The sequence below is a fragment of the Plodia interpunctella genome, chromosome 25 (assembly GCF_027563975.2).
Source record: "Plodia interpunctella isolate USDA-ARS_2022_Savannah chromosome 25, ilPloInte3.2, whole genome shotgun sequence".
Taxonomy (NCBI): Eukaryota; Metazoa; Arthropoda; class Insecta; order Lepidoptera; family Pyralidae; genus Plodia; species Plodia interpunctella.
Genome location: NC_071318.1, coordinates 3,096,598 through 3,118,926, shown reverse-complemented (window position 1 = coordinate 3,118,926; position 22,329 = coordinate 3,096,598). Strand labels below are relative to the sequence as shown.

At 37.3% G+C, this 22,329-nt stretch overlaps 1 protein-coding gene across 1 annotated transcript; it reads right to left on the bottom strand.

The window, feature by feature from the left end:
• Positions 1–1,071: 1,071 nt before the first annotated feature.
• On the bottom strand, positions 1,072–22,264 carry Cpsf160 (Cleavage and polyadenylation specificity factor 160). Its single transcript, XM_053764034.2, has 29 exons — positions 21,890–22,264; positions 21,001–21,221; positions 20,434–20,604; positions 20,002–20,165; positions 19,355–19,494; positions 18,704–18,814; positions 18,103–18,284; positions 17,556–17,703; positions 16,779–16,978; positions 16,428–16,626; positions 13,858–13,973; positions 13,547–13,685; positions 13,021–13,163; positions 12,388–12,504; positions 11,866–12,009; positions 11,285–11,476; positions 10,654–10,839; positions 9,299–9,452; positions 8,653–8,831; positions 7,958–8,172; positions 7,222–7,368; positions 6,734–6,806; positions 6,384–6,536; positions 5,624–5,818; positions 5,117–5,231; positions 3,689–3,793; positions 2,809–2,938; positions 2,097–2,205; positions 1,072–1,187 (listed from the first exon to the last, which is right to left on the bottom strand). Exons 1-29 carry the CDS (start codon positions 22,050–22,052, stop codon positions 1,107–1,109), a joined length of 4,392 nt encoding a protein of 1,463 aa, XP_053620009.1. The 5' UTR covers positions 22,053–22,264; the 3' UTR covers positions 1,072–1,106.
• Between the last annotated feature and the right edge of the window lie 65 nt (positions 22,265–22,329).

Below are 22,329 nucleotides of genomic sequence, written 5' to 3'. Positions count from 1 at the left end.
TGAAGTGAGTACATAATTACGTTTTTGTAATATATATAATGAGTGTTGCTGGACAATGGTTAGTCTTCTGCGACATAATTTCAACAAGAACAAGTAATTACTTAACAATTTATTTGAAAACAATAGACTATTAATCTCTATAGCCTTTAACATACATAATATTTAATAATAAAAAAACCTACTTATTCAATGAAAAAATTGAACCGGTGGTGGTCAAGTGGTAAGTCATGTCAGATGCCTTTAATAAAATCGGACACCAGTGTTAACAAACTCGAAAAGAAGAAAAAAAAGGCTGTGTGGCATTTTTCGTTATGTTTCTTTTTAAGCGAACTTATGTAAAATGTACAAATTATGTTAAAGTAGATTTTATTAGAAAAAGTATTGTTGTATTCTATTGGAGACATTTCCAAATGGTGGCCGGCAGAATCCTTGTGGTAAATTATGTCTATTTTCTATATATATATAAACCTCTTGCGTTACTGAGTGACTGACTGACTGACAGACAACTCACAGTCGAAAGTACTGGGCGTAGAAAGCTGAAATTTGGTGTGTAGGTTCCTAGGACGGTGTAGGGGAGCACTAAGAAGGCATTTCCTGAAATTCTAATTCTAATAATTTTTACTCATACGAAGTTGTGGGCAAAAGCTAGTATATTATATAATGCTTTATCTAGTGTAGCATAATCAACGTGATTTTTTTAGGTTAAGTTATAAATTAAAAGAAATCGATGAAAGTTTTATATAATTTTATATAATGCTAATGAGCCGTGATCACCATCTTCAAACTTAATTTAATGACAAAGTAAAAAGTCCTTCACACTCAAAATTAAAAAAAAACACTGGTGTGGATGCTCTGTGTGAGGGTAAGTCGTGATTTTTATTTATTTTCGAATGATTTTGTGATCAATTTCATCTATTCAGCTGTAGCTATTATTAGGCTTTTTAAAACCATTTTCGAATAGTTTATCAAATGTATGGAGTTATGCATAAAGCAATGAATTCACAGATTGTAATCTAATATTTCGTGTTGGTTTGTTGTACATTAAAAATTAATAAATAAAAAATCTTGACAAAATAGGTAATACTTTATTACTATATGTACAAACACTAAAAATGAGCCGTCAGTCTGTCTATCTCGTAGAGATCTGCTGTTATCTCTTCAACCTTGGTTCCGATCTTTTTGGCAATCTGAAAGAAAAAACATGTGTTTCAATTTAGCTCATTAAATTAGATACCTAATCAAAATATCCGAAAAATTTATCCTTACATATTATAAAACAAAGTCCTTTACCGCGTCTGTCTGTTCGCGATAAACTCAAAAACTACTGCACGGGTTTTCATGCGGTGTTCACCGATAGATAGAATGATTCCCATGTAAGATTCAGAGGTATAATTTATTATGTTTTTATCCGAGCGCAGCAGGGCCACTCGCGACTTCATTCATAACAAAAGTTGGTCCACATTAAATTCATATAGTGTGTGTATACTATCCGGTGAAGGAAAACATCGTGAGGAAACCTGCACACTAGTTGATTATTAACTTGTGTGTGAAATGGAGAAGGCAATGGCAAACCACTCCATTACTAATGCCAAGAAAGTAGTTGTGTGTGTTTAATTCCACGTAGTGATCACGACCCTCTGCCATGAGGAATACGACTCTGAAGAAGTGTATACTGTGTATATCCATACTAATATTAGAAAGAAAAAAAAGTGTTATTTATACGCATGTGCCAAATAAATATTATTTCTTTCTTAGAAGTGTATAAAGTACATATATTTTTGGTATGTTTGCAACGAGTAAAATACAAACCAAACACACAAATGCTAAAAATAAATAAATAAAGAATAATAAATAGGACAAATCACACAAATTGAGCTATCCCGAAAGTAAGTTCGAGGCTTGTGTTACGAGATACTAACTCAACGATACAATATTTTATAACATATACATATATAGATAAACTTCCAAGACCCGGGCCAATCGGAATAAGATCATTTTCCTTTATGACCTGACCCCGGGGATCGAACCCGGGACCTCTCGGTTCCGAGGTAGTCAAAAAGAAGAATATAAAACAAAACAGCAGAAAACAAACTGACGTCCAGCTTCTCGTGGTTGGGCATGGAGCCGTAGAGCGCCACGAGGTCCCCGTCCAGCACCCCCCGCGCCGGGCCTCCGCCCGCCGTCCTCCGCGCGCTCTTGTATGTCCTGCTCATATGTAGAACATGTATTACTTTATCATCCTACTATTTCATAGGCTATTTTTCAACTAAAATAGTCAAATCAAGTACAGTCAGCTGCACATCAAGTTACCCAGCGGCGAGTTTGCAATGATTTTCGGTAGGTTGATGTGCTGTTGACTGTACTCTTTTCTAATATCAAAAATATATATGAAACTTGTATGTCATAATATTTTTTTACGTCACAATTTTAGAGTTAAAAAAACCAGTCTTATAGAGTACGCGATAAAAAAATTACTGAGATTATATTATAAATGAAATTCACGCGGGCGATGCCGCGGGCAAAAGCTAGTTAACAAATATAAGTTACTAGACGTCGCCCAGGGCTTCGCTCCCGTGGGAATTTTGAGAAAAAATATAGCATATAGCAATCTTGAATAATGCACCTTTAAAATGGTGAAAGAATTTTTGAAATTGGGTGGGTAGTTACGGAGATTACCCACCTCAAAACATACAAACTCACAAACGCTTACCTCTTTATAATAATAGTATAGATGAGCGGACGCACGTAATAAACAAGTCCACATAAGCGTGAAAAAGGTGAACAGAAATGAGGAGACATAAAAGTTACCTGTAAGCGCGCGGGTTGAGCCCGGCCACGTGACAACAATAGTTGTTCATCACGTTCTGCAACATCAATAGTCGCCTGTACGTCTTCTCGCTTAGCGGCACCACGTAGCCCACGCCGCCGTCCAATGTCGCTGAGAAATAAATATATTTTTTATTGTATTATTTCATGTAATCACTACAATAGTATAAAACAAAGTCTATCTGTCCCTATGTATGCTTAGATCTTTAAAACTACGCAACGGATTTTGATGAGGGTTTTTTTAATAGATACTGTGATTCCTGAGGAAGTAGAAGTTTATGTACATTATTTACTATGGATTAACCCGAGCAAAGCCGGGACAGGCCGCTAATACAAAACAATTACGCATTATTGTAGTGTATCAAATCTATAAGTCTAAATCCAATGCTAATAATATAAATTCGAAAGTCCGCCTATCATGCTTCCACGGTTAAACCACTGGGCCGATTATGATGAATTTTGGAATAGATATAGTTATTGACTCGGGGCTAACATTGACTACCGCGGGCGCAGCCGCCGGTAACAGCTATTATTATATTGTGCATAATAAGTGTAATTGCGACGTTTACCTGTGATTTTTTTTACGACAGACAGACATATAATACTCATCTGTGGCGTGTGATTCCGCCCTAGAACAGGACCACTCCTTATCCTCCCGCGGGTGTCGTACGAGGCGACTAAGGGACACACAGCCTAGGCAGCTGATAGGCAATAGCTCCAGAAATGTTGAAATCAGGCAGGCATTAGTAAAATCATAACCGAATCTTAGAAAATGTTATAGCTTTTTTTTCACGTCCCGGTCTCGCGGCTCCACAACCCCGGAGAGATGAGAAAGAAAGAGAGAGATACATATAATACTCACTGAACATAGTGACGTGGCGGTTTTGCTGGTGCCTGGCGGCGATGCGGAACATTGCATGCACCTGCTGCCCCAGGTGGTAGTCGCACTTGCGGATCAAACGCTGACCTACACAACATCATTACAACTATGTAATTTGTTTATAATCATTATAACTATGTAATTTGTATATAATCATTATAACTATGTAATTTGTTTTATACTAATAAAACAAAGTTGCTTCCCGCTGTCTGTCCCTATGTATGATTATATCTTTAAAACTACGCAACGGATTTTGATGCGAGTTTTTTAATAAATTGAGTGATTCAAGAAGAAGGTTTTTATGTATAAAACATGCATAATATTGCATCCGTGCGAAGCCGGAGCGGCTCGATAGTTACAATATATATCAGGACAGAAATATAGCATGGTAGGTGGTTACTGTCACTATCTCATCTACGTACGTTGAACCTTAAACCTATTATACATAAAAAAGTTAAAAGCTGTTTTGTCTCATTCGGTCGATATCAAATATTGTATAGTGCAACAGGGATAAAACATGTTATTGACGTCCTTGGAGAAAAGGCCGCAGTGAAATTTGTTGGGCCGCTTCTTCTTCACCTGCGCTTTTGAAGTCGGCAGTAGACTTAGTTTAAGTACTTTTTTGACATCAATATGTGATGTATATCATCCTATATTGAATAAAGAATTTTGAATTTAAATTTGAATTCAATACGCAGCTGATAGGCAACAACAGCATTCCCAAGGACGGTTGACATCAGGCAGGCGGCCGCATGGAAAATCACAGCCGTATCTTTAAAATTGATTGATGTAAGATTATTATGATAATGTATAAAATCGGTCGTTGAATTGGTGACAAAAAATTTAGCTAATTCCTGATAAAGCAATCATTTAATCATTTTGGGTCATACACCTTACGGTTCCCTCTTTTTATGCATATAATTTTATGTCATAATCTAACATGACATATAAAAGTATGTAACTATTATTATGGTAAGTAAAAACTTACCATAATAATAGTTACACACAATATTAATTTGGCATAATGTTTGAGGCACAATTTTTTTACGTATACTTACGCATAACAATTTTTAAGCATATTATTCTAAAGCATATTGGCGGCTTATGGGTGGCCCGAGGGCAACCCCGCCGCACCCTAACCTACTGCTATACTATAGCTTTATGCGAATCAAAATAATGGTAAAAAACATTAGCCTAAATAATAATGCTTAATGAAAAGGTATGCCAAAAAACAAGTATGTCAGATGTAAACTTTTATTGTACGAAAAAAGCACATATAAATAAACGCTTATAAAGGCAAATATTATTATGTCAAAAAAATATGTGCCTAACTCGTTATGCTAAATTAAATTAGGATAAAGAATTTATGCGAAAAAACAGGGATCCCTAAAAGGTAGTGTGAACAAATACCTCCGTAGCTCTCCCTGGCCTGCGGCTGGTACATGAACTGCACGAGGTTGCCGTCCGCCTCGCTCACCAGGAACCCCAGGCTCGTGTTGTCCACCATGAACTCCATGTCGTACACCTGCAACGACAAACACATCATTTATCACCATTACATTTTTCTACAGTTAAATTTAAAAACACCAGACGTTGAGTTTTGGACACCATGGTTCACTTAGTCTAATGCTCAAAACGAATTAATTTTGTGGGGGATTAAAAAAAATGGGCGGCCCTTTTTTCATTTCTTTGGTATACCGGTTTTGGAATATTTTTTTTGGTATAATAGCAGAATTAATTTTTAGGTTAGGTTCGTTATGCTTCAGTTATGTGTAAGAACGTGTTCTTAAACATAACAATTTCAAGTCATACTAAACCATCACGACCCATGAAAACTGTAGGGGAAGTGCAGGTTAGCATTTTGACTTAAAACTCAAGACAGCGAACCGATGACAACAGAAGACAAGGCGGACAGACCATGGCGGCGCGGAAGTCCTTGGAGACGAGCGACAGCGTGCGGTGCGCGGGCTGGTAGCGCAGCAGCGACACTGACTTGTACACGTCCGCCACCAGCAGCAGCGTCTTCACCGCCAGCACGCGGTGCACGTAGATCTGCGTGTCGATGAATGCCACGCCCACCAGCTCCTTGTCCTTCAGCTGCCAGATGTAGATCTGGAAACGGCTCGAGAATTCATAAATAAGATCGATTCTAAAATATTCTCCAAATATATACGAGAAGAAATAAATAACAGATTAAAATGCTGCCAGATATAGATCTTGAATTTGGTTGAGAGTCCTAGCCAAACGCTCCATACCAAAAGACACGTAAAAGTGACGTCACAACTTTTATTGTATTTATTTACAACTTGCTAAAACGTTAACAGAAAAAGCTATATTTGTTCGACAGCTACATTAATAATACATAAATAAACCCGTGCGAAGCCGGGCCAGGTGGCTAATAAAATATAAATAAATTGTCGACCTCAGTGGTGGAGTGGTAAAGTGCTTGCCCTTGAATAGGTCCCGAATTCGATCCACGGTCGGGTCATGATGAAAAATAATATTTTTCTAATTGGCCCGGGTCTTGGATGTTTATCTATATATGTATATGTTATAAAATATAGTATCGTTGAGTTAGTATCCCATAACACAAGTCTCGAACTTACTTTGGGGCTAACTCAATCTGTGTGATTTGTCCTAATATATTTATTATTGATTGATTGATTGAAATATATACCTTCTGTCCCACGGCGGAGACGAGATAGCCCAGCACCTGCGTGAGCGCGGTGACGGGTCCCTTCTGCTCCTTGGCGTAGAGCTCCTTGAAGCGGTTCTTGGTCAGCGGCTGTCCGGGCTCCGGCACCACGTCTATGATGTCGTAGATTATTATCTGGAAACGGGGAAATGTGCTTACTGAAACAAAAAACTCTTCACAATTGCCACCTAAATAATATTCAATATTTTCCGAAAAAAGTTACATTTTTGCCACAAGCTTTTATTGTTGTCAAAAATTAGCTAATAGTTTGTAGCTTTGATAATTTTATTTAATTTAGAATATGACGTGAAAAGTGCATGTTTACTACTCACCCTTCCTCTTGAGGTTATATCTTCACTATAATTATAATTTGTTCCTAACGCTATGTACCCTCGGAGACCGGATCTGAAATAAATGAAAATCACTATAAATTAACAAAAATTGAAATATATGTTTTCACATTAATGATATGTAATATTAACACAGCTTAATGATATTCGTATTATTCATATATAGTTAGTTACATAGATAATTGTTCAACAACCTTATTAAGCCTATTTTACATTGAAGCAGAATATTTATTTATTTCACCAAATTTAACCTATCAAAAACTACGAAAAAAATCTAACACCACAGGTTAACCTTTTACATTATTTATGTATGCCATAATGCGCTATAATCTCATTCTCTTTCATCTGAACGTTTTCCCGGTTTTTTCTGTAGCCATTGAGCGTCGGAGCCCAAGATCCGGTTTCCTACTCATTCGTCTCCACTTCAGTTGTCCATCCCCGAGGACATGAGGCAGACAAGAAGGAGAGACCTGGTGCCCTCGTAGGACAAGGAGACGTTCTTGAGACAGGTGACGTGTTCCCACTCGTCCAGCTCAATGCGGGAGCCGGGGATCACCTCCCACGACACCGGCGAGAACAGCATCACCGAGAACCGCTCCACGTGAGGGTACGGGAACCTGCAAATTTACTATACATATAATTATAACTCCTTTGTGAATCGTGCAAGAAACAGTTTATCTAAAGAGAGAAAAGAAAAACATTTTTATTTTTCTATTGCTAAACCAAATATTGGTAAAGCTATACAAACAAATTTATTTGTTAGACGAATTAAAAAAATAACACCTACTTCCAATTTTCATTTCGCTACAACTTTTGATCGGCTCAACCGATTTTGATCAAACATATCTAATCGCGTAAAAATTAGCTATCAAATAAAAAAAAACCGAATCCAAACCGGTTCACCCGTTGATAAACTACGGTGCCACCTAATTTATTTTATAGTCTTTATGGAGACTGTACATTATACTAAAGCGGCGATTCCGAATGAAACTTAATATTTGTAAGCCTGTTATGGATTCTCTTCTCCATAGTCGTATTCCTCATGGCTGTGGGTCGCGGTCTTCACGTGGAATGAAACACACAACAACTTTCTTGGCATTATTAATATTGTTATATTATGTTGTAATCTGTTATGGATTGAGGAATTTATCACTATTTTTATAATAAGGTGGTCCTTCGAACCGGATATACTTCATGTATTCATACCTATCTCCTTTATTTTCAGTAGATTTCTCCTTATCTTCCCCGTTAAACTTGTAATAGGTCTGCGACGGGTTGCTAACAGAAGCGACGAGACAATAAGTCTTGGACTCCAGGTGGAATGTAACAAAATGCGGCGTCATTCGCAGTGGAACCTTGCGCACGGGCCACGGGGCGTCGTATGACAGGTGGGTAGGTAACGCTGAGATTCGAAGTTCGGACTGAAAAAGACAAAATAGTGAATTTAATTCGTTTTCGTCCTGAAAACGAGGGCCGTTTAAAAATAATCTTATAAATTTTTAAAATTCAGCTGTTACATTTCAACCGGCCGTTAGCCTGACATCAACCCCCTTGGTGATGCTGTTTTGCCGATTAGCTAAAGAATGTCGCGGATGTTTTTATCAGAGCATCTTCTCTTCACTAAAACAGATGTTGATGATTGCTATTAGCTGTCTAATTTATCTATATAAATCCTATACGAAAGTTGGTGAGGACGTATGTATGTTTGTTACTTTTTCACGCAAAATCTACTGGACGGATTGTTATGAAATTTGGTACACGGGTAGAATATAACCTGGAATAACACATAAGAGTATGTATGAGTACTTTTATCCCGAAATACCCACGGGAGCGAAGCCCTAGGGCGCAGCTAGCGATTTTATATATCTATCCAACAGTATACAGGATACACCTGAGATTACCTTAGCATTGAAGTAGAGGAAACCCTGGGGACAGTTGGTGTTGTTGAACGAAGCGAAGCTGGACACAGGCGCTTGTTCCGGAGCCAGCGGCTGCAATCGTAGCTCCCCTCTGCCGGCCAGCAGTAACATGTACGGCGTGCGGCCGCAGATAAATACGCCGTTGTAACCGCCTACGTTACCTGGAACATGGAAATTATTACAAGATTATAGTTATTGACAGTTACAGTAGATTGTAGGACAACAATGAAAACTGAAATTCTTAAAAGGTTACAAAATGTTATATAACACTTGATGGACAACAAATGTTCTATAACATTTCGTAACACGATGTGTGGGAGCACCTAAAGGGAAAAAATATATTTTTACAATTTGCAATGTGTGTATGTTACTATATTTGTTCGGGTGGATTTCTCTATTTTGAAGCATATGCGAATTTTTCGAAGTTCTGTTATATGCAGTTTATAACAAATATATATATTTAATTTTAGATGATTTTATATTTTATCTAGAACAGCAGAACTAACAGAAACTATAACAGCAGAACTGACCTAATAATTTTTAGGAATGTCTTGAAAACAAAAATAAAATGTTCAAGTAGAAACGAACGAGAGAGAGAGGGAGAAAGAAATATTCAATAAAAACTCACCAAAATACCGCAGTTGTCTTACGTTTTCTCTCAACGCGGCCGCTTCATAGCTGTCGCCGTCGTATGCCGGCGTCTCGCTCAGATAACCGAACGGAAACGACGTGTGGATCCGCGAGAAACGCATTTTCAGGTTACCACGAGGGTATTTGTAAGCCTGTGACAAAAGAACAAATTGTTTTATATCTATACTTTTTTATTAGCACTTAACTTCTTTTGTATACTTTTTGACTATATGTAGTTTACGTACTTTGTTATATAATTTTTAAAATCCAAACAGTAATGTTAAACCCTTAGTGCGTGTTCCCATTGCTCAGTCGTGCTCCGTTGCGACGACGCAGTAAGGTGTAGCTCCATCGTGCTCCGTTGTTTTGTGGATTGTTAACTAGATGGACTCGAATTCCTAGTTAGACCAAGTCGACCGCGCGGACGAATAAGTAGCAGCTGTCATGCCGCGTTCTTCAGTTTTGCCGTTAAGAGATATCAAACTTCCAAAAAGATAGTGTTACATTTCACATTTGAGTTAATTATTAACATAATATTTCTATTTTACAACATTTAAATTCATTTTAATTTACAGATTCTTTATGTGTGCAAGCATAAAATTTGTGGGATAACTATACTCGGAAAGCTTACGGCGCTCTCCGAGTCCAGTATAATAACGCATTTAGGGTGCTGCTGCGGCTGCCACGCTTCTGTAGTGCATCAGGGATGTTTTTTTTTATATATGTTGGCACAAAACTGTCTCATATTCGGATAAGAATGTAATATTATAGAATTTTGTAGACGCACGCTGCTCTTCTGCTACTGTATACAGTAGCAGCATGTGTCCACTTCATCTTTCATGAAAATTGACTATTAGCTTCCGTTTATCTTCTTCAGACTAGATACCATGTGGTGTATAAATTCAGAAACGTTTTGGTCGTTTCTTCGTATTGAATTGTCTGTAGAAGATTAAATTCTTCCGTTTTGTATCGTTGACACGCCACGACATAATCGTAGCGTGCCTTCGCAAAAATTTGACAATCATGCAAGAGGTGCTCTATTGTCTGAGGCGTGGTGTCATCACACCATCGGGGATGTTTGCCGAAGCAGGTGTAGTCTGCTTTTACGCAGCAATGCGTAAACTGTGCGCGCAGCAGCGTCCTGAATATGATGGCTGACAGGCTAGACTGTGACTATGTCAATCACTCATGTGCCATTTCAAGGGGAGTGGTGCAGGAATGGCCCCTTTAAAAACAACTATTTTGTGTCCCTACTAACATAGTTTCTAAGTACTACTAACACAATGAGTCCTGGTTACTTGAAATAAAAATTATTCATACATTCACGTATTTTAGTCAGAAGTACCAAATTACCTGGTATATCATGAGTTGGTCGTCGCAGCGCATCAACATGATCACTCTGCTAGCCTTGTGACCAACCCCCACCACCAACAACTCCTTCAGTTTGTCAACTTCAGAGTTGTGGATATCCTTCGACAGCTCTTCGTCGTCAACCGGGTTCGTTATTATGGGGACCGATTCTAAACTGTCCGCTAGGATCTGGAAGAATAAGTTACAATTATGAAATGATATATTTTTTATTTTAGGAAAGTTGATAACATAAGAAGTATAGTATAAGACGAATAAAGATGTCAGCGGTCCTAATGATATCTAGCTTAAAACTAACATTCATATTTTATTATCGAACCTGTTGATGTCTGATCTGTCAACTAAGTCACGATTTTCTTACAATACTATATAATTCAACATTTTACATAATAAATGCGTGTAAAGATCTAATTTTTTTAATGAAATGCCTGTATTTGAAGCTATTAACTTGGTTACCACCAAGTAAATGGCGCAGCTGTGACAATTAGTAGGCACATACATTTTTTAAATAACCAAGCAGGCAAACAGTCATACGGCCCACCACAGGTAGTCACTATAGCCTACAAACCTGCAACACTAGCAAAAAAAAACAAATTTTATTTATTTTTCTACTCACCCTATGGCCAGCACAGACGTCTCTGACCAGGAAACTAAGCTTCATTTCCGGCAACGAATACAGCTCCAGATTGCCGTTACTTCTCACCACAAACAGCCAATATGTGGGCTTCACTTCTGTTAGGTACTTCTTCCACCATCGTGACACGCGACGCGGCACACCCGGGTTTTTGGATTGTTCTGCTAACATTATCTGTAAAAAATATTACATAGGTTTATTACAATGCCAAAAATTGTGTATGATTGTGACTCATTAATGCAGATATGGTTGGAATTTGATAAATATTCAGACTATTTAAAACGAAAACCGGTTGGAAATACTATTGGCTTTTACTTTTACTCTTCCTCTCTCTTTCTTTCCCACTATTTCCCTCCCTCTCTTTCTCGATTTCTTCCTCAAGCGTGAAGCGTTGAATCCGGGGTCCGCTTACCTTTCTTTTTCTAGCATCCTCAGTTGACACGCATATCTTTGACGACATCAAGCCAGCACTTCATATTAACTAATTAATTAAAGAACATTTATCAATGGTAGAACGGTAAACGGACGGAACGGTAGAATGGTAAAACAATGCAAGTACTTACACTGGCCATAGACGCGGGGGTCATCTGATCGCCGCCATAGAGTAGCTCATCGTCGTCATTCAGTTCGTAAACGGCTCCCGGCTGGAAACCCTCGGCTTTTACGTTCTTCTTGCCTTTCATCTTGCCGGTGAACTCACCTTTAACCTACAATATATTAAATTAGTTTTAGTTCAAGTTATTTATCAATTATCGTCAAAGCAATTTGAATCCAAACTAAACCTAACTATAATATTATAAATGCGAAATTTCATTGTTACCTCTTCAGTCTTCATGTTTTATCTACTCAACCAATCTTCTTGAAATCATGCATACATGTAGTTTCAAGTAAGGAGAAGGATATAGGTTACCTTTTATCCCGGAAAAATAAATGTACCCTTGGAAAATCGTTCCTCAAAAAAGCTACAGACTACTATTATTTCGGAAAAATGACTTTTGAAAAGGAAACTTGGACTCGATTAAAAAAGAAAACTATAAATAATTTACACATCAAATCCTTCGTTATTCTTAGTCTAGTAATGTTACCTGAACATTTTCAATATCAGCAGAGGTAAAAAGCCCACTGAGGTCTCTGTAAGGGGTCGCTCGAACTAGCGGCGGACGCGACGACACCGATTGTCTTGTGGGCGCTAAACGAGCTGTCTGAAATACACAAATAACATTAATATTAATAGAAACATAGCCTAGGCAGATGAATGGCAATAGCATTCCCATGGAGCAACTACAGTCAAGTAGTATCAAGTGTCAAGTGAAGAAAACTGATTTTTAACGAACTGAATTTTTTCGATGTTGCAACACCAAATAGTAATGGTCAAGATTGGTTGATAAACACCAGTGTCGCCAGCCAAGAGGACACAGCGCCCTCGTTTATTTTCGTCGCTTTCTTGACAGACTGTACTAACTGAGAGAGAGAAAGAGAGAGTGTTCTTTCTTTTTTTTTATAATACTAGCAAATAAAAAATCCTATATACTTATGCGATAAATTATGATTCAGTCTTAGTTTTTATTTTATTGCCCGAAACTAGTGAGTTTCGATTACCATAGTGATGACACGGGTTTGTTACAATACATTAGATCGATAACACAGCACTTTGCACTTGTCGATAAAACAGCACTTTGGATGTTGACTGCGTGGATAAAACAGTTCTAGCAACTTACCATAGCATTGCCAGTGCCTCTAAACTCTCGTAGAGCTAACACAAGCACCCTTCCGCAAGTGGAAACAACGCAGAGATATGGATCTGCTGCGGCTGCATACATGGCGGTGAATTCTAACTGCATTGATTGGAGTTGGGCGCCATCTATAATATACATATATTTAATTGTTTATTGCAACAAAAACTACTTAAACCCATAAGTTTTTCGCACAAATCACAATAAGATATAGATATTAAAAAATAAAGATAAATTCTAATTAATGGGCGACACGGCCCGGTTTCGCACGGTTGAATAATCTTTTTTGTGTGTGCCTTCGTGCATAAATTAAATAACAATAAAAACTGCATCACATCAAATTTGTTTTATATACCATGTAATGATGATTTAATCCAATGTCATTTAAATGAAATTTAGCGTTGTTTGTTGACATCCCCAGTGTTGAAGTCGTTCATAAGCTGCGGTGACCCCTTACCATCACTCCGTATGAACTGTTTTCTGTTTGGAAGTATAAAAAAACCATACTCACTTTTAACAAGCCGGATGGTAGTAGTGGTGACTTGGACCATATATTTGTTGTTGCCGAGATTTCCCGCAAAAATGGTTGGCGCTGACGTCATAAATCCTGAATTGTCAACCTCGTTGATTTCTTGTCCGGTTTGGAGGACCTATAGTGGTAAAATAATATGTGTATTAATAAAATGGTTTTTATTTTCAGCGGTGTTAATGGAGGTGTGTGGTTTCACCCTAGAATGGGACACTCGATATTCTCCCATGGATGTCGTGTGAAGGGATCAACAATAGCATAGCTAGTGTATATGTGTATACTGAGACACGTACCATGGTGGAGTCCTCCTGCGACAGCAGCAGGTAGGCGTGCTCACCGTCCACGTCGCGCAGTGCGTCGCGCGCGGCCTCGCCCGCCTCGCCCATCACCGTCCACATGTCTATGCAGCCTGGGGGGAATGACGTCACGTGACGTGACGTGACGTGACGTGACGTGACGTGTTATGATTACGAGAGTACCTGTATCACAAGTTACATGACAAATAGTTCTTTGTGTAGTTTACCTTCCTTCTCCAAGTTCTTATCATTTAGTGAAACGGTTTTTAGATAATTGCAATGATGTCTTAGAAAAGTGTACTGACAGTGAAAAAGTTAATAGTAGATAAAAGTTAGTAAAAATCCTAAGCTTTGATCTTACATAAAAAGTAAACGCAAAGGTTCCGGCTCTTATCCTTTAACAATGATTGACGGGTCAGAATCAACGTCCAGCGAAGATCAAATTTGTGAAATGTTCGCATTTTTTTTTTTAGTAATGAGTCTTCACAAAACACAAAAGTTGAAAGTGACTCGAGGTTTTCAGATCTTAACCAAAGCTTACAACAAATTAGATTGGATCGTGACAGTTTTAAAAAAATGCGAAGTTTAAACTGTAGTAAAGGAGCCGGCCCGGATAACATTCCACCTATTTTCATTGTTTCTTGTGCTAAAGACTTGGTTGATCCCCTCCTCTTAATATATAATAAATCATTGAGTACTGGTGTATTCCCGATAGAATGGAAAACTGCCAAAGTTGTTCCCGTTTATAAATCTGGGGACGAAAACTGTATAAAGAATTATAGACCTATTTATATTCTCTCACACTTTGTTAAAATATTCGAAGCCCTAATTTGCCCTTATATTGTAAGTCACTTCAAACCACACCTTAGTCCTAGTCAGCATGTGTATACCCAAAATAGATCAACCGTAACAAATCTGATAGAATTTTTAGAAATTGTGTCGGAAACGACAGATGCTAATAAACAAGTGGACGTCATATATTCTGACTTCAGTAAAGCGTCTGACAGTGTGCCTCATGACATCCTGTTAAAAACGTTGTCTACATATGGCATATATGGTTTGCTGCTCAGTTGGATAGGTTCCTACTTACAAAAACGCTCTTTTTATGTGGTGGTTAATGGATATCAGTCGGGACAGCATAAATTTACTTCTGGTGTGCCTCAGTGGTCACACCTGGGCCCAATACTATTTGTTATATTTGTAAATAATATTCCTAGTTTGTTAGAGTACTCGGATTCATTTATGTACGCTGATGATTTGAAGTTTTGTCGAGTTATAAACTCAGCTGAAGATTCGAACAAGCTTCAAGCAGATAGTGATAAACTTGTATCTTAGTGCAATCAGAATAATATGAATTTAAATACTACTAAATGTTATCATGTCAAATTCTCGCGGAAAAAAACATTGTTGTCTGCTAATTACCGGATTGGTGATGACAAAATTCATGAACTGGAAGAAATAAAAGTTCTTGGAATAGTTTTCGATAAAAAATTAACATTTATTCCACACTACGATAATATTACAAAAAGAGCGTCTAAGGTGTTGGGTTTCGTTATACGTAATGCCAAAGATTTTCGTAACGTTAAAAACTTATACAACAACTTAGTGCGTAGCATATTGGAGTACGGAAGCGTTGTATGGAGACCTAATTTTTCAACTCATTACCTAAGAATAGAACGAATCCAAAAAAGGTTTATGTGGCACCTGGCTCACTCTACTAGTATCTCTAAACACACATTACCTTCATATAGAAAACGTCTGTCACATTTTAGAGTTGAATCTTTAACTAACCGTAGAACTCAATTGGATCTTACGTTTGCATGGAAAATGTTTAATAACTCATTAGACTGCCCCCAACTCTTAAGTAAATTTAAATTCCGAGTGCCATTATCACATCCGCGTAAAAGTATCGAACCACTTAATCCCTGTTTCCGTAGAACTAAATTTGGCGCAAATTCACCTGTGCCAAGACTTAGTAGACTAGTGAATGAATTGCGTAATCTAATAGATATTCAAACCTAAGCAAATTAATTAATATTTTTTGTATAAACTATTCTTCGTTAGCTTAAGCTACCCTAACTTGTTAAGATTATTGATGCAAGTTGTGTTTACCTGTAAGTATTTGTTACATTTAGTAAACTGCTTTGTGTAAAAATCTAAAATTAAGTATAGATGTAAACAAATGTTGGTAAACCTTAATAAATAAATAAAATAGTTCAATTGATTTAGAATCAAAACCGTACTAACTAAGCTTTCGCATAAGTGTTTAATGATCAACACAATCAAATGCTTTAGAAAGATAACAAAATAATCCGATAGCATCCTGCGAGTTCTCCCACGCGTTGTGAATTCGAGTGACAAGAGCCACTCCGCATCTGTTGTACTTTTCCCGGCAGTAAAGCCATAATTGATGGCTGTGTAAAAGATTATAGTCTTGAAATGATGTAGCATTATCAAATGCATCATTAAACAAAAATATGATGCCTAAAATCGTAAGAATTTAAATTTAAAATTAGTTACTGTAAGACCAATAATTAATGTACAAAACAATACTAAAGATAAGTTACCAGGCAAGTTATGAGCAGTAATGAGCTGAGGTCTAACAGTCCTCTGCAGCACGGTCAGGGCCCCATTCTTCCCGCGGCCGCTGCAAGCCACCAACTCCAGCACTGGTCCTTCGAGCCGGATGTGGTCTTCCGACAACAACTGTGGCTCCCCCATGGACACGTCGCCGATCGGACAGATGTTTAGGAGGGAGTCACACACCTGAATAAAAAGAAAGACCAAAAATCATCTTTAGATTAAGCTTCAAAATTTAAAGACTAATTTTTTAGCGCTCACCTCGGGCTTCGCGGGCCTAAATTATACACGAATATAAAAGAGAGAGAGAGATATCTATGTGACAAGAAAGAACATACCTCAAAGACATAGCTAGTGAGCTGTGTAGAAGTCCTAATATCCGAACCATAGACTTCCAGTTCGTCTTTATCACTAATCTCTATAACATTAGAGGCCACACAGTCGCTGATGGTATCGAGGCGACGTTTTTTAGCTGCGGGGTCAGATTCTTTCTGCGCTTGCGGCTCTTTGGCTTGCGACACTATTTCCCTGTTGCCATCTGGAAGTTGAGAACTTATTAATTATATATTAATTATTAATTATATATTAATTATTAAGTATATATTAATTATTAAGTATATATTAATTATTAAGTATATATTAATTATTAAGTATATATTAATTATTAATTATATATTAATTATTACTTATATACATAGTATAAAACAAATTCGTATCCCGCTTTCTTTCTGTCTGTCCCAATGTATGCTTTTAAATTACGCTAAATCTTTAAAATTACGCAGCGAATTGTGATGCGGATTTTTTAATCTATTTATTGTTTTATCGGGTAAAACAATAAATAGATTAAAAAAGCAAAGCCCATTCTATTTTAGAAGGGTCCACTAGTTTAGAATACACAATAGTGAGTAACATTTTAAAGAAATTAGAAATTAATGAAAAATTCATTGCTATATTTGAATTCATAGCCATATAAACTACCATTTCTGAAAGCTACAAACTACAATTTCTCTTTTCTTCGGCATTTTCTTTTCAGCACTGGTCGGCTGAAAAGAAAATTCCGAAGAAAAGAGATTTAAACAGATTTTCTCTATTCATTTAATATTTCTTAATCTTACCTGAATCGGATACAGTGAGATCCACAGTAGCTTCAAGCGGTTTATCCACAGAGAACAGCATTCTATTCTCCCTCTCTGTCACTCGCAGTAACAGAGAGTTACCGAGACGAGAGCCCAAAAATAGGAAGTCTTCTTCTATCACGCACATCTGAAAAATTTTATGGGATTTTTTTGTAATAGTATAAAATAAATAATTAAAATACGAATATAAACATATGTTATAAAATCGAAGTCGAATGTTTTTAAGTATGTTTGTTACATCTTCACGCTCAAACGGGACGGCCAATTTTTATTAATTTTGGTATTAGTGATAGCTGATACCTTTGATTAATACATAGGGTCCAAAAGGTCAAAGAGTCTGATAGTCAATGGGCGCTTTCTAGAGTAGATGGCGCTACTGAGCATAAAAACGTAAGTGTTTTTTTTTATAATTATGCAATGGTGATATATAAAGTTCTTACAAATTCGCTCAGAGAACATGCAAACAAGTCATCCGGCAATCTGGGAGATCTTCATGCAAACACAAAATATATTTGAAATAACTTACACAAGTGGTAAGTACAGAGGCCGCCGCCCGGTCTAAATGGAAGCTTCTGACGGTGCGCAGCGAGTCCGACAGCAGCGTGATGACGTACAGCTGCCCCCCCCTCAGGGACAACGCGAAACGACCTTCACCCAGCGGCGCCACACACGCGCCATCTAGCGTTATGCATACGCCTTCTTGGATACCTAAAATTATTTAACTGCTTAACCGGACGAAATATGGCGCAGTAAAGGTCGACGTAGCGACCAACTGCAAGTAGGCTTCGATAAAAAAAAACCTAAAATTGTTTGATTAAAAATTAAAAATCTTGATGCGCTGTGGCGTCGATGGCGTGTGTTTGTATGTTTGTTGTTCTTTCACTGAAATTTGGTACATGGGTAGAATATACATAGGGTACTTTTTATCCCGAAATTCCCACGGGAACAAAGCCCCAGGGCGCAACTAGTCTGATATATATTTTTTTATTTATAACTAGCGATCTGATCCGACTTCACAGGGGCTCATTTACATATGTATCATATAAAATTCATCAAAATTTTGTCTAGTATCACATATAAGAAGTTTCAGGCAAACGCGGAGGGCGACTATGTAACTATACACTTACGTAATGGGAAATTAGTGGTGTGTGTAGCTATACTGTTCAGGGAGACTCCGTACGGAGGCACAGACTGATTCAAATATATTAGAGAATTAACCGCCATTATCAAACAGCCACCTGCAAGGAGACAAACATTTTTGGTAACAAACTTATCAAATAACTTTGCAATGTATGTAAGTATATATGAGGCTAAATACAACTGTATATGTTTATAAATTTTGTATATATTACAACTAGATCCTTAAAAGTTTAGTAAAACCAGTCTTAATTGTAGTGTCCACTGTTGTAAAAAATACATAAAGGTATTTAATAACCAAACACTATAAACATTACTTTAATTGATTCAATTTCATTAATTGTGTAAATTACCTTTACAATTATTTTATTCTCATTAAAGTATATTAAGAATGTATTTGGACTTTTAAAAACGTGAAATCATTTTTGTATCTGATTCGACTGGTGGAAAGTAGCCAATTGGGACAGCAGTCATAATTATCGATCTATCGAGACCATTCCAGAATACAAGCAGGGGCAGTTTTTGAGGCGTGGGTTCGATTCCGGAATGTTTTCATTTCATTGTTACTATTTAAAAAAAATGAAAGTTTGTGTTTGACACAAAAATGTCAGTTTAGCAAACAAAGTAAGACAGTGCGTTACCCAGCGGACGGGGCACGGCGACGGCGTGCAGACAGTCGAAGGGCAGGCCGGCGGTGCACCAGATGACGGGGTGCACGCGCGCGCTCGTGTTCAGCGACACGCCCGCCATCGCGCACGTGTCGTTGCGGACCGCCGTGCGGCTGCCAGTGTGAACACAAAGTGTCTCTCCTTATGTACTATGCTCGCGTCTTTCAAACTACGCAACGGATTTTGATGCGAGTTTTTTTTTATAGATAGTGATTCAATAGGAAGGTTTAAGGTTTTATATACTAGCTTTTGTCCGCAGCTTCGCTCGCGTGAATTTCTCCGCAAAAGCACGGACGGACGGATACAAGCAATAGACAGATTTTTTTAGAGCGGATTGTTATGACATTTGATACACGGTTAGAGTATAACCTCGACATAGGGTACTTTTTATCCCGAAATTCCCACGGGAGCGAAGCCCCAAGATCAACTAGTTATACATATACTCAAGTCATAATCACCATTGTCACAATAACAAACTGTATGAAAAAAAACGAGTTATGCGGTCACACAAAAAACTGAATGTTCAATAAACCTTATTTCTTCATTTATAAACAGCAAAAAATCACAAAGTAAAATATTTGTGTGTAGGCTTATATCCACAAAAAAATCATTTCACATACCCAGCAAAAGTCCTGACGGGTTCATACAGCAGCAACAATGTCGGCTCATAATATCCATGCAGGAACTGTATGTCCAGTATGTTGTCTATCTTCTCGTCTAGGTCTTTGAGGATTATCACGTAGGATGCCAGTGTAGGCGCACGGGCTATCGGTTGAGCGGGTTGCTGGAATGTGGAATATGCACCCATGGCTCTTTTATTATGGAATATAAATTAATCGTCATTATTAAGGACTTTTCTATATGTTTCCTAGGTTTAGTAAATAGACAAAGCTCTACCAAAATTCCTATACAATATAAGATTATATACTTGTAAAGACTTACGTAATTATATACTCATCACACAGATTAATGTGTTTTGTGTGGACATTGTTGAATAGCTGGAGCCTGATTAAATAAATTGTTTTATGAAGCTTAAAATCATTAATACTTACATTTTTCTTACTATCCAAAGGTTTAGCTTCTAAAGGGTCTCCTTCCTCAGAAGTGATGTCTTTCCTAAACGGCAGAACGGCTAATTTCTTCCCATACAGCAACATAACGGCACACCGGAACTCCGGATCTACTCTGATCCAGGGTATGTGAGGATGTGTGGTCCAACCACCCTGAAGATAATATTATTTAGTTAGCATAATGATGGAAATGTTACAGTTTAAGGTGTTACTGTTTATTTCTGTAACATGTTAGAAACAGAAATGAAAGAAAGTTACAAAACATTATTTTTGGAATCTGCTTAATTACCTACTTTTGTGTAGTCATAATTATTGTAAAATCCTATAATAAGTACAATGGCATCACTTTTTTTATTGTTATCTCAAATCATCATCATAATAGATATCAGTGTTATATATTGCTAAAATACTTTTAAAAATATACTCATTTTGGTAACTCCTGGAGATGTAGTTATTTACTACAAAATCTTCATATACATATGTAATAAATAGAGCCTAATAAATTTTGATCATAGAATTTTATTAAATAGCATATTCTGTATCATTTACCTTCATGTCATCTTCTTCAAAATAATGCATACTTAAAGTTATGAGATTATTAGTCTGTGGATCGTACTGCAGCACAGACAACTTGGCTTCCTTGAAAGACACCAGAAGTAGGTCTCGACCGGTGCTGGGATATCGCACAGACGCCATAGACATCACATTGCCCCATAGTGTGTATGTTGCCAGACACTCTAGCTTCATTTTAGGTGGTATTGGCTGCCCAGCTAAAAAAATTACACATTTTAGTATTTTATTTTCTTATAGCCTTCAGTATGTTCTCCCATGATATGCCCCCCACATGACAAAAAACAATAGAAAAATCTCAGTTGAATCTTGCAATGTGACTTTCTGACTGTGGGCAGATATATTGTGAGATTTTTAAGGTGCAAGTTATTGGAACGGTAATAACTTTTTATTATTTTTGAAAATCAATAAGTTCTCTGTGTTTAGTTGTGTGTATGTGTTTTCTCAATGAAGATTACTGATGCTCTTTTCAGCTTAACCCTTGTGAATTTCTCTTGGGAACAATTTTTTTTTATGAAATATGCATAAACAAGGACTATTGGTAGTCATAGTAGCAGGGCAGTATACAGAGCTGTGGGGCAGAGATATACAATAATAATGGCATGTAATACTTACAAGGAGCATTTAATACAAGATAATGAGTAAGTAATAAGTTCCAGGAATAGAGGAAGACCTAAGAAGAAATGGATGGAGTGTGTCAAGGATAGTATGAACAGGAAAGGAGTATCAATGGATATGGCAAATGACAGAACAAAGTGGAAGGAACTCACATACTGTGCCGACCCCACATGAGTGGGATAAGATCAAGAAGAAGGAGTAAGTATTAAGTGAATAGTTTTATCAATGCATATAATAAATATCCGCTTACCGGCATTGACCTCTTTGGTGTGTCCTTCTGGGAGCAATCTGAAGACTTTAATGATGTTAGCGCCAGCGGTGACCAAGCATGTCTCGTCATTATTGAAAAAGCAACAGCTTACAGCGTGCTCAATACCGGTGGCCGGGTGCGTTTGCCGACAAATAGAAAACATTTCAGAAACTGCGTCTACCACTTATAGGTTATGTTTTGAAACTTATTAAGAACTATAACTAGAAATATAGTAATTACATTTCACGAGATTTCATGGTGTTTGGTTTATTATTGATGAAAACTAAATTAAACGATATAAATCAGAAAGAAGAATTAGAACAGCTTTGCAATTTGCAACGCAAATATTGACATCACACAACACACAATCACAGCGCCACAACCAAGCAAAACCTGATATCAATCAAAGTGACATTGACACAGATGACAGTTTATATATT